The sequence below is a fragment of the Juglans regia genome, chromosome 2 (genome assembly GCF_001411555.2).
Source record: "Juglans regia cultivar Chandler chromosome 2, Walnut 2.0, whole genome shotgun sequence".
NCBI lineage: Eukaryota > Viridiplantae > Streptophyta > Magnoliopsida > Fagales > Juglandaceae > Juglans > Juglans regia.
Window position 1 is genome coordinate 37,484,368 of NC_049902.1, and position 13,022 is coordinate 37,497,389.

The 13,022-nt window shown below is 33.2% G+C and overlaps 3 protein-coding genes and 1 long non-coding RNA gene across 6 annotated transcripts; 2 read left to right on the forward strand and 2 right to left on the reverse strand.

Moving 5' to 3' along the window:
* Positions 1 to 194: 194 nt before the first annotated feature.
* Positions 195 to 800, reverse strand: LOC108983509. Its single transcript, XM_018955159.2, has one exon. It carries the CDS (start codon positions 510 to 512, stop codon positions 312 to 314), a length of 201 nt encoding a protein of 66 aa, XP_018810704.1. The 5' UTR covers positions 513 to 800; the 3' UTR covers positions 195 to 311.
* An 817-nt stretch (positions 801 to 1,617) lies between these two features.
* Positions 1,618 to 3,877, forward strand: LOC108985816. 3 transcript variants are annotated; one of them, XR_001995257.2, is made up of 5 exons: positions 1,622 to 1,675; positions 1,804 to 1,932; positions 2,038 to 2,162; positions 2,472 to 3,273; positions 3,352 to 3,877. It is a non-coding gene; the product is annotated as an uncharacterized LOC108985816 (long non-coding RNA). The 3 variants fall into 3 exon arrangements; XR_001995255.2 differs by having other exon boundaries at positions 1,618 to 1,932; XR_004798714.1 differs by having other exon boundaries at positions 1,618 to 1,932; positions 2,038 to 2,137.
* A 274-nt stretch (positions 3,878 to 4,151) lies between these two features.
* On the forward strand, positions 4,152 to 5,362 carry LOC118345002 (enhancer of mRNA-decapping protein 4-like). The gene is made up of 2 exons (XM_035686885.1): positions 4,152 to 4,511; positions 4,585 to 5,362. The coding sequence occupies exons 1-2, from the start codon at positions 4,395 to 4,397 to the stop codon at positions 4,753 to 4,755; spliced, it is 288 nt and encodes a 95-aa protein (XP_035542778.1). The 5' UTR covers positions 4,152 to 4,394; the 3' UTR covers positions 4,756 to 5,362.
* Positions 5,363 to 5,685: 323 nt separating this feature from the next.
* Positions 5,686 to 6,557, reverse strand: LOC108985808 (chaperone protein dnaJ 11, chloroplastic). Its single transcript, XM_018958242.2, has one exon. The coding sequence runs from the start codon at positions 6,427 to 6,429 to the stop codon at positions 5,944 to 5,946; it is 486 nt and encodes a 161-aa protein (XP_018813787.1). The 5' UTR covers positions 6,430 to 6,557; the 3' UTR covers positions 5,686 to 5,943.
* Between the last annotated feature and the right edge of the window lie 6,465 nt (positions 6,558 to 13,022).

Genomic DNA, 13,022 nt, shown 5'->3' on the forward strand with positions numbered 1-13,022 from the left:
CCACAAATAAATAAATGCATTTATAACATTCTTTTTTTTTTACATGTTTCAAAGAGAAAAACACAGCCAATCCAACACGCGGATCAAGGCTAAAGAAATCCTGTATATCATTCAACAGAAATGTGGGTGGTTCCAACAACGGAATTAAAGCTTAAAAAAAAAAAAGAAAAAAAGGGAGGAGATGCAGATAATAATAATAATAGAAAAATAAAATCACCATAAATCCCAAAGTAACAATTCAAAATACCCAGATGAGGTTTTGAATAAAAGGTAAATGCATGACATAAAGAGAAAAGGAAAAGGAAATCAAATCAATGAGGAGCAGGTGCTGGAAAACCGAAGAATGGCCTTCCGCAGAGATTAGGAGTGAGATTGGGATCGCAAAGATGTACGGTATCCTTCAATTTGTGAAAACCGTGCTTGAACACCCCGAAGCCGAACAGCAATCCGATGAGTATCACCAAGAGTATTAGGCACGTGCATAGCATGCATATCTTACTCGCACAGCACATCTTTCTTTCTTTCTTTCTTTGATTGTTCGAGTGTTGATTATCCTTTCAGTAGTGTTAGGGGATCTGGGTCTTTTAAGGAAGGCAGGGATGTTTATAACTTTATATGAGGAGAAAGAGAAAGAGAAAGAGAAAGAGAGAGAGAAAGTTTGGAGGAAGGAGGCTGGCCCGGGTGGGTAAAACGTGTTGGGCTACGAATTCAATTGAAGAGTGCAGATGATTTGTTCAAATCTAAAGAAGGAAGCCAACCAAAAATGCTTGGACGTTATGTAATGCCTACAGTACTGATCTCCTCCGCAACCACAATGATTCGCTTCGCTTTAAAGTAAAGAAAAACAATAAACAGTACATATTATACCAACTGTTGTGTTTTAAATAAACAAAAATAAAATAAAATAAATTTAACGTTGCAGAGTCGGTGGGCGTTGGAGAGTCGTGAAAAGGTGTAGTGGTGGAGTTGTTACCTCTTTTACTGCACTAAATACGTATGTTATATGTATGTTGTCTGCTTATTTATTATTTATTTAATTAATTTAATATCTCATACATACGTATTATTAAAAACCTTACTAATTTCTTATCAAAAAAAAAAAAAACTTACTAATTAACAACATATATTATCTCCTAATCACTTCACTTCAAAAATACACATTTTTTTTTGTCAAAGGTCTATGGCTTGATTCGCATAAACCCTCTATCTTTAAAGTTTAAATTGGAGATCTTAAATTCGAAACCCCCGTCTCTAAACGTATAAAAATAAATAAACACGCATTTTCCTCTATAAAAAGAAAAAAAATCCTTAGAGAGTATCTTATTTGACAATCATATTTATTTAAATTCAATAAAACTAATTTTCGTTCAGAAAAATTAAAAAACATCGTCATGTTTTTATTTAAAACTATGATTTTTTCATTATATATATTATTAGAAATTTAGAAAGATTAACATTAGGAAGTATCCTTTCAAGGAAAAAAAAAAAAAGTTTAAACATTATGAAGGAAGGGGAGAGATATTCCCGCCCAAATTCATAAATTTGTTTCCCTCTCAAAATCCTCTTGGCGTTTTCCTGTTGCTAATTATCTCCCACACCCAAAATCCCTCCCTTCCCATCTCGCACTCTCTGTAACACTAACATCTCTCTCTCTCTCTCTCAAAGTCGTCTCGAGGTTTTTCCTCACCTTCTTTGCTGAGGATGTTCGCCTTTTCGCTATGTTATTCATTCTGTCATTTGTAAGTCCCTTCCTCTGATTTACATTTGGTTTATGGCGACTGTTTTTCTGCGTTGTTGGCGTAGATGGACGGTTTATGTATGGAAGATTTCTGGAGGCCCCGATGAAGAAGATACGCCTTGAATTACATGAAAAGCTGTTATTTCCATTCAAATTATGGGAGAGGACGACTTTCTTGGCATTGCCACATACAAGTAATCTAAATATTGTCATTTGTGGTTACTCTCAGCTGTGAAGCTGTTCGACATTATACTGCTTATACTTCCACAGTACAACAATAATACTGGAATTTTTTGTAGTTGGGATTGGAGGATATATTCTGAGAATTGATGCAACAAAATCTGGTAAGGGTAAAAGTGTATTCGGCTGAGGAACCTCTCAAAATGCCCTGTTGATAAGGTGATTGATGGGACCCAGTTGGTTGGTAATTTTCTGAAGTCTATAACTTCAAAAGTTCACGTTGGTGTTTGCTTTATAATTTTTTTCTACCAGTTGATTTAGCCTTCGTTTATATGGTAAAAATATTTTATCTTATCTCATCATTATAATTTTTTTAAATTTTTATTCAAAATATAATAAATAATTTAATTTTTTCAAATCTTAAAATAATAATAATATTCTAAAAATATTTTATTCAATTTTCATCTCAACGTAACTCATTATCCAAACAATATCTTAAACGTCTTACTTAAATGGATTCCATGTTTCCAACATGATGTTTCATCGCTCGCAGGTTTTTAACATACATAAGCAATGTTTGTACATGGGTGTGCAGTCGCGTGCAAATTCATATTATATTTTATACGAGAAGATAAAGGAAGATGCTCATGACTGTGCCTCGCAAAATGTATGTTGTGCAACAGGTAAAAGACATGGGATGATTTCTAGCAAGTATGTAGTATGTACCACTCGCTGCATTCAGACCTCATGAAGGTCAGACTGTTTGGTCGGCTGCATTTGAGCTGCTCACCATCCACCAGATCACATCATACTTATCACTTTGTACATATGCCCATCACTAACTTTTTTTTTCCCAGTCCAAGTCACGGCAGTGCTGTTCGTTTTACTGCTACCTCTGACATTATGTATGTCTATTCATTTTTATTTTCGATATTTAACTATCATTTTTTGTATAAGTAATCAAGAAGTTTTATTCATAAAAGTAGGCAAAGCCCAAGTACATTCGATTTTTAACTAACATTGGCATGGACTTGTGTTTTTGTTTCTGGAATTGCATTTCAACAAGCGTTTTCCAAGATGTAAGATGTTTTCTTATAATGGTCGTTTTATGGTGTGTTCAATTTAATTGTGTGAAACCTGTTTGTCGGGGCCACTGAATTGAGTGAAAATGTGGACCTTAACAAGTGAAGAAGGCTGACTACTGCCGAGAGATAGAATCGTGGAAGTGTTCCCAGACATTGGAGTTGAAGAGTACAGCTGAACCCCGTGTTGAGGAGGCATTCTTCAATCAATTGCAGCATTATTCACTCAGACTATGTTCCTAATTCAGCAGCAACCCACGCGGATTTTATACCGTGAGTTTCCACTCACCTTTTTTTTTGGGTTTTACAGGGATAAGTGATCTATTAGCTCATGGTGAACACATTGTTCAGGTTTATTGTGCCTAGAAAAGCCAGATTCAAATGTTGTGTGATGCAACTGGTTCTGAAGGATTTGCTGCTTTGGACCCATCTTGAAATAAGCCTACTGAGAAAGTCCCCTTAGCTGGTTCTGGACCCATACAAAGCATACAAGTAGTTCTGAGTGTGCAACTGCAGCGAGATATCCTGTAAGCTCTCATTTTTCTGAGGCAGCCACTTCAAAAGAAATTAATAGTTTTAGTACGATATCTAAGACTGTTGCACTGACTACAGTATTTGGGAGTGGTTGTATATGGTAATTGAACCCACTGGGAGGTAAACTTTTAATCATTTCTAGATTCTTCATTCTCTAGCGACCTCATGTTTCATTTATGATTTCTACAAGTTATCTCGGTACGCGAGGCATCGTTATTTTTTATCTTCAATAAAATGTTTGAGACTCAGCCATTGAGCGGCCATGGAAAACACCTTTTTTTCTATTTTTAGAATTGGAGGGTGGGTTCATTGTTGAGACTTTGGTCTATCCTATGTAATTTATTCATTGTATAATCCTTTTTTGCCATCAATTACCCTTAGAATGTAATGATGCTGTCATTTTCAGTCCCTATGTCTTTGTTCTTAATATTTTCTGTCGAGAAATGAGAGCTCTAGAGACTGGAACAATTTTCCATTTTGTTTCAAATTGGCAACATCCTAATAAAAAAGATATTATGTTTTAATTATTGATGATGCATGTTTAACTCGTCTTCTTTCTACTCATCCATCTTTAATTGGTTTCCCGTCCTCCCTATTTATTTCGTGCAGGTCATGACAATGGAAAAAAAAAAAAAAAAAATTGCAGAAACGGATGACAACAATGATTTATGTTCCAGTTATCAAAGAATGTAAAGACTAGAGACAAATCTAGGGCGTAGTATGGAGAAAGCTCTCAAAGCCAATACAGATTCTTGCGGACTCGTTTTCAAGAAAAGAAGGGAAAAATTAAGTAGTTATTAGGAGACCGTACACAGAAAGGAACATGTTTGATTAATAACTTAGTGAGTAAAGACTTGCCAATGATGTTAGAAAAAGCAGTGAACAAGGAAATGGCGGCAGCAGGACCTGCTGTAGTTCGTTCAATCACTCTGGCCATTGAGAAAACAACAACTACAGCTATTGTGGTGCCTTTCCAGGTTAAAATCTTGAAGACCTAACACTTCTATAAGACTGGTTGTGGTAGAATTTAACAGATGCTCCCTGCTTCAGAGAGCTGTGGCTGAGAAGGCAGTGAATCAACTGGAGAAATCTGCCAATACAAAGCCCGAAGCTGCTGTTGCTAGGCAAATCCAAGCACAGATAACTTCTGGCAAACAAGCTCTCCAGGTACTTATTATTAAGTTTGATTTAGATTTCATGATTTTTTCCGAGTTTATATAATTAATGGTCGATAGAAGAACAAAGCATAACCATCCAAGTACACCGTGGGTATAGGTCAACTGTGGCCTGTTGGCACAACACTCACATCTCGAGATCATGAGTTTGACCCTTCTCCCCCAATATATCAAAAACAAAAACAAAAAAAAAGTACTCGGTGGGTATACGATAGATACACCGAGAGAGAGATTTTACATCAATTATTGCAGGGTATCTACGAATATTTTTAACTCGAATAGGATATATACCATTCTCAATTTGAAAATGGGCAGTAGTATGAATAAAATCTTACTCAACAAAAAATAAATGAAAATGGGTAACTCCTACAAATGAGAGTCGTGTAAAAGCCACGTTTGGGCAAATAAATGCAAGAGTTCAGAAAGGCATGGTTGAGCATACAACTGCAGCTCACATCTCTCCGAGTCTGCTCATCGGCATCGCTCTACGGGTGTCCACAAGCGTTCCAAACTTCAGAAAGGCACGATTCCACATGCAATAGACTTTTTTTTTTTTTGGGAGGGGGGTGCTTGTTTCAGCAAAATCAAGCTGGTTTAGAGCCTAAACAGATAAAAACACCAGTACAATCAACACCCCCCCAACTTTCCCCCAAAATGCAAGAATATTACCTTTATGAATAATGCCTAACAAATTATATATATATATATATATATTTTTTTTTTATAGTAGAGTTCACCTTTTTACAAAAGATGCATTTATAACTTATACATATATCGTAATTCTTCCTTTTTTACCTTTTTTCTTTTTCACTAACGCATTCAATACGTTATACAAACCTTAAAATTGTATTATTATTATTATTATTGTTAATTTCCTGAATGCCCGTGTTTCATTACCAATACTAGTCTCTCTATCTGTGTGTTCAGTAAGAAAAAGTACATTTTCGTCAGTTGTCTTATGAAAGTACAAATAGGGTATGAAGAACTTAGAAGTGATTACTCATTTTTCTTGAAAGTAATTTTTTTCTAAGAAAAAAAAGGAGAAACAAATAGACGGTAGAATTTACAAGACTTACTCTACATTGCCACATATCCAACCGTGGCTAGTTTACATTTTCTCTCTATTTCCTTTTTGTAAATAGATTCCCTCCCCCATTAGAAAAAAAAAGGGCATGAAAAATGAAAATACTAATGGAGTCGGGCTCCCGCGTGCCTCCTATTCTGATCTATCCTACTACCAGCACTGATCCGTTTCCCATCTCCGGGTCGCGTAAAACCCGGTCCGATTACCGGTCGAGAAACTGAAGGGTCGCCTCTCGAACTGGGCACCCAAGGACAGATCGTAGAGCGCCCTTGAAGATGGATCGGAGAGCGTGGCGTAGGCGTTGTGAATCTCGATGAAATCGCTGCCGTCTGATTCGGGCTCTTGAATGGCGTCGGGGTGGTACATCTTGGCCAGGCTTCGATAAGCAGTCTTGATCTCCGTGAAGGAAGCGGTACGCTTGACTCGGAGGACCTCGTATAAACTGGAGGGCCTTCGAGAGACGGTGGCCGTTGCCGAGGACGAGTGGGTTTGGGTGAATGCACAAATGGGAGCATTGAAGCTCGGGGTCCGAAGCGAGGTGGGGAATAGGCGAGGAGGCATGTGGGAGGAAGGAAATGGAATTTGCCGGGAGGAATGGAGGGAATTAGGGTTGGGGAGGGTTAGGGTTGGGGACATTGAGAGGAGATGGGGAAGGGCGTGTCGGGGCAAAATGGGGAAGTAGAAATTAGTGTGTCTGGAGAGAAAGAGAGAGAGATTTGAAATTGTGAATTACGCGTGGTATGACAAAACAGGGAGAGAGAGGTTGGGTTTATATATATATAAATATCGAGGGAGTCAATTGAAGAAGGACAATGCTAGAGATTGGAGATTGGAGAAGGATAGGAGAGAATCAGTGGTCCTTTACCACTGCTGACATGGAATACTTTTCCTTCTAGAATACCCCTCCTCCTCCACCTTCTAGAATGCTTTTATATATATATATTTATTACATGTTATACGATTCTTCCCCCTGTTCTGACCTTTTCCATATTTTTCTTCCTTCTAGATTGCCTTGTATGAATGCCGACCGACTGTTTATAACTTCTTTTTTCAATTGTTCGTCCACTGTCTCTTATTGTTTTCGTCTATAAGAAATATATTTTTTTAATAATAATAATTTTCTTATAAAAAAAATAAATTTTTTATTTTTTATTTTTTAAAAAACTAATAAGTTTTCCTTCACGGAAAAGAGGAATTATTCTTCACAGAAGCATAGTACATCAGATTATCCCTTTTAAAAATAAAAAAAATAATAAAAACACAGAAGGATGCTCAAGTAGATCAGAGCATGGGAGTGTTGGAATAAAAATTCCTTTTTCCACTATTTAGAATATGAAATTGGAATATAAATGACAAATAATTAAAAATGCCACATTAGAATCAAATATGCTTTTCTCTGTCAGATTAGATGTTTAATATTATTTGTTAGTAGGGAATGATATTTTGTTTGTAATATATTCAAATAGCTGTTGTGGGTGTGAAAATAAATGAGTGAATAATAAGGCTCGGACTAGATTTAGTGAAGCATATCTTTTTACAGGAATGAATGAATGAATTTGATAGTGTATCCTTTAGAAGACAAAATATATATATATATATATATTTTGTAAAAAATGCTGTGTCCACCGTGAAGGGTATCCATCATCCAATAAGTATAGATTATAATTGTCCACGTAAGCAGCCGTACTGTGGGCGATAAATAGATAGAATCTAGATAGAAACCGCCCAATGGAACAAGGTTAATGAATTCAGCGTCTCAGAAATGACACGCTCGTTGTTTTTTTTCTCTTTTAGATATACTTACTTAATAACGTAGGTGGGGCCCACCACGTTAGCTTTGCTTTATTTGTTGCCCAAGTTTCGGCCCCACATGTGCACACCCCACCCCAACCCAAGCGCCCTCTTCTTCTGACTTTCCTACGCCCTTGCACAGTAAATTTCTTCATCTTTATCTTATTTCGTATCATCTTTATAAATATCAATTTTTTTAATTTCTTTTCAGTCTTTCCATATACTTTTTATTTAATTATTATATATTTTTTTAAATCTTAAAATAAAAATAATATTTTAATTATTTTTTAAAAAAAATTTTCAAAATCTAATAAAATAATTTAACTCAAATCATTTCGATATTATTTATAAATTATTTCCCTAAAATTCTCCAATAAAAATTCCAAAACGGTTGAAGCTCAAATAAATGCCCCTCCACGAACTTACTATTTTACTTCTCACATGCAATATTTTGGTTTCTAGAACATCACCAAGAACCAAATGCCTTTTTATTAAATATAAAATTATACATATAATCAATACAGTCTCACATCATCAGAAATATAATTTTTTTTAAAACTTGAATTTTAAAGATTATATAATTGGTCTCCAAAATAAGACTATTAAAAAAAATTATAAAAGGATTTGTATATGTTTTCTTATTTTTAAATTAAAAAATATTTTAATTACAAATAAATTACATAAAAATAAATGAATTTTTACGTTAAACCTTAAAAGAAATACCAATCATTATTCAAAAGGGGATTCACACCAAAGAGGCTTTCCAATTTTCCATAATCTAGGCGGAGATCTCTTTCCATTCCATTCACTTCCGTATATATTATTTTATTAGGGCTCATCAACATCTCTTATAATTGCAAATAGTTTGATAATTCCAACCTCTCAACACCATTTTCCAAACCTTTCTTTCCTCCCATTTTTTGGAATGTTGTTGTGTTTTCTCTGGTTGAATCTTCTCAATCTTGTTCGGTATGGATCTTGTCCCAAAAATATAATCCAACGGTGGATATTCTTGGAAATTGACCATTCACCGGACAATGGGTCGGATTGTCCTGTCGTATAGAAAACGATATATTTTTGGGAGGTGTTTGTTTGCTTGATGTTATTTCAAGTGGCTATGGTTGTCATTGGTTTGGCACGTGTGAGGCTTTCTAGAAGCCGTCTTTGTCTTTATCTGTGCAGATCAAAGAATCCACAAGTTAATTTAAAGTAGGGTCTCTACCCTGCCTATCTTTTTACTTACATGTGGGGACAGGCAGTTGGCCTGGGAGTGCTTCTAGAAGGCTTTCCCTTTTAGCTATGAATTTTTTAAAGACAAAACATAATGACAACATTGAATCACCACCGAAAGGGTTTAGCTAAGCTTGATTCATTATTGGATTTGTGTGATTGATGTTAATGAATGTAACCTTTTTCACTTGGATATGTTTCAAAAAAAAACATAGAGACTGTGGTTATTGTTGATTTGGTTGGTGCCTTTAAATTTTGTTAAAACATATATAAAATTTTTTGTCATCAATCAATATTCATCATCCACATCTTATATCTAAAAAAAAACATCCCACACCCTATAAGAGAAATTAATAATGAGGAGTATTAGAATAGATAGTAACTGATATATATCATTTCTCAAACATATAATATGATATTAAAGTAACTAACGACAGAGTCAATTTGTTAGTTGGGTTTACTTCCAAATTAGTTCGTATGTCAATTGCCATCTGTTTCGAATTTTGATTGATTTAAAGTGGGTTTTCTTACTTACTTGGCCACCTTCTTCTTTTCTATTAACAAAATGGATCATTTTGACAAGTACATACATACATGCATGTATCTTTAAAGCCATTGTTGTTTGTTAGAATGTGCGTTTTCTCCCATTATTGTTGACTTACTTTACACTTAAAAAATCATATTTAACGTGTTTGTAATATTAATCAGCCTCATCGTCACCATAAAAAGGATTCCACTTTCTTTTGGCTAATCATGTTGCCTACTCAAAAACGAAATTATATGGAAATGGAATGCTAATCCTCCTATAAGAGATCAAATGTATTAGGCTCATTATGTTTTTTAGGCCCAATTTAAGGTGAGAGACTCGTCAGGAGGGAAAAAAGAGAGAAAGAATGAGGGGATAAAAGGTTGAGGAAAGATAAGGTGTCAAGAGAAAAATGAGAATGTGACATAAAGAAGGAGATGAAACATAAAGGAGGTGCACAAGATAAGAGGAGGAACTAGACGACTTCAAGGTCTTTTTTGGCCAGGCTTTAGCTTATTCGACCTCACGAGAGGGACTCCAGCGACGGGTGTTCTACTAGAAAATAGAGCTATAGTCTTCCTTATATAGCGATGATGAGAGACTGTAGAACAAATATATTATATTGGACTCCTCCTCCCCAAACTCACATGGACGTAGGCCCAGTGCCGAACTACGTAAATCTACGTATCTTCCTCTATTTATTTTTTCTGTATTTATTTATTGCTCACGGTTTTGAATGTATGTACGAATATTGTACAGTCAAACCAGACCATTGCGAGGGGCTCCACAGAACACCGATCGAGATCTAGATCGCCATAGTGAGTTAATAATGATTATTTCTTCCCTTACAGTCTATTGTGCCGGTTTTAGGCATTAACCTTCCATAGGAAACTGACCTATCTATTGTTATATCAAACGTTCATAGTTAGCTACTGTCACTATTTGCTAATTATTCTTGCCTTAAAAAGGAAGCTTTGATTTTCGATGCTATATATAAATAGCAACTTCATCTTAATTTGGATTCTTTTAATTTTTCTAAGGTAGTTTTTGGATATTGTTAGGGCTGTTAAAAGTAATCATCATGTTATTGATTCACATTTAAACATGTATAATAAATTTTAACACTGATAAACATAATTATTAATTGTCATTTGTATTTTTACAATACTAAATTTATCGTGGAAGAGACCAACTGCATATTTTTAGACTTTAGAGCATTATCAATGATTTATTCATCTTTACCTTCATCTTTAAATTTGAATAATATGTCTTTATATTCATCTGCATTGACTTATGCATTTCTAAATTTTTGAATAGTTATAAACAGTACTTTTTTAAATTTGAATAAATACTATTCATTTTTCAAATATTATTTTACTATTTTTTTTTCTCTCTCCTATCTATTAAAATTAATTTTGTAGAATTTATATTAAGATGATTTTGATACATGAAATTTATATTAAGTTGATAATACAAAGTAGATGTTAATTGTAAAATATATATAAGAAAATAATTTTAGGAAACAAATAAAAATATATATATTTTTTATTATCATTTGGTTCAAAAAATATATAATTTAACGGTGAGAATTTTTTTTTATATATAAAATTAATTTTTAAAATATATGATTTTAAAGATGCGTATAGAAAAACTATTGCTTGTGCTCTTAGCAAAGATATTTCTTTCAAAAAATAAAAAAAAAAAACGCAAAGATATTTCTTTTGTGAGTTGAGTTGAGCCATGACGTGGGTTTGATAAGCTGACGCGCGTGGGAGATATAGGACAAAAAATGGAACCGTCTAGCTTCACCACAACAATAATTGTAAAGCTGGAAAGCAAAATCGAAAACCACTACTTGCAAGTTTCAATGGGACACCGCACACTGTCTGCTCAATACAAAATTATTGATGGGATGCGTTTTTGTTTGTGGAATTTTCTCCGAGTGTTTGAAAAAAATACTACAGATTTTTATTTGATTCAATTCCATTCTCGTTATTTTTCGCTGGATATTTCACCCTATTTAAATATATATTTCCTACTCAATTAATTGTCGGTATCTTTGTAGTGGGAGTAGAATATGAAAGAAAATATGAGAAATTTTATTTACAGTTTTGAGCGAGAGTTTGTTTGTACAATCTTATTGATGAATGAGGGTACAAGAAAAAAAAATATTATTTTAAAAAATATATTATTATAATTTTAAAATTTTCTTAAACATAATTGAATGAGTTTGTAGACCAACTCATGAAATATTATCCACATTAATGGTAAAAAATGGCGAAGCCTAATAACGTCTTTTGCTGTCCATAGTGGAGATCTGATGTAGGGGGCCGTGCCATTTTGAAGAATGAGGATGATTTATATAGAAATATAAAAGGCCCATATAGGTCAAGACATGTCCATGAGCAAACATGGTTGTTTTAACAGAATCTAAGGTTACTGATTAGGGCTACAACCTGATGAGTTTGGGTTGGACTTAGACATCATCGTCTCCAACTGTTCATGAGCAACTTGAAGGAAGGAACATACTTTTTCTCTAAACTGGTTTCTCTATAAATCTGGCCCAAGCTTTATAGAGAACAATATGTCAAAATAAGGTAGATTATGTAAAATCAATATAAAATACGTACGAGTTTAAGTGCTTTTCTACATCTAACATGCACTATTTATCTATTTAAACATCTTTTTATTATTTCTTTCTTTTTCCTAATCTTCCTTTTATATTTCTCACATTTATACCTTTATTTATAAAACATAATTATTAGAACATTTTATTTTAATAAAAAGAAAAATAGTCATGTTAAAAAATTTTCAAAACATGATAAATGGATAAAAAGTTCCCAAAAAATAGGTTGAGTTTTTTCATCTTTATTTTCTATTTAGTTTTTTTTTTTTTATTATTGAGCTATTGATAATACTTTGGCAACAGAGAGATTGTGTTTACATTACTATATGAAAAATATTAAAATATTTGTGAATATTATAAATTTAATGGTAGTTATAAAAGTATTTAAAATAAATAAAAGAATAAATATTTAAATAATATAAATATAAAATATATATAAGTTGATATACGGTGTATTATAAAAGTCGTTAGCGGAAAAATAAATTTTGGTAAGTATAGAATATAAAAATCATTGTGAAGGGTTCGGAGTAAAGTTTCTGTCAAGAATATAATACAATAAAATAAATCTAATTTTTCCTATTAATTTAAACTTTTGGAAAAGTGATAATTTTACTTAATATTAGAGCAGAGGTCTTGAGTTCGAGTCCTAACTCTACATTCTACCCTATTTAGAAGAGGTTTAGATAGTGAGTTGAGATGAAAGTTGAAAGTTGAATAAAATATTGTTATAATATTATTTTTTAATATTATTATTATTTTGAGATTTAGAAAAATTGAATTGTTTATATTTTATTTTAGAAAATTTATAATAATGAGAAGAGATGAAATGAAATATTTTTTGTATTTAAACCTAAACATTTCACGTGTTAAACTCACTCATGAAGGAGGAATCTGACCCATATGTGAGAAGAGTGTTAAGAATCTAATACAAAAAAATAAATTTATCTATTTTTATTAATTTAAACTTTTGAAATAAACGATAATTCTATATTTTTTAACTGCTGATTAAGGGCATTAGTCAATAGAAGGCCTTGGGAGTTGTAAGACTCGTTTAGT

Excerpts from the sequence above, each read along its gene's own strand:
- LOC108983509 (XM_018955159.2), bottom strand. The coding sequence starts at position 512 with ATGTGCTGTGCGAGTAAGATATGCATGCTATGCACGTGCCTAATACTC.
- LOC118345002 (XM_035686885.1), top strand. The coding sequence starts at position 4,395 with ATGATGTTAGAAAAAGCAGTGAACAAGGAAATGGCGGCAGCAGGACCT. Across the intron at positions 4,512-4,584 it reads CTATTGTGGTGCCTTTCCAG|AGAGCTGTGGCTGAGAAGGC; the intron begins GTTAAAATCTTG and ends TCCCTGCTTCAG.
- LOC108985808 (XM_018958242.2), bottom strand. The coding sequence starts at position 6,429 with ATGTCCCCAACCCTAACCCTCCCCAACCCTAATTCCCTCCATTCCTCC.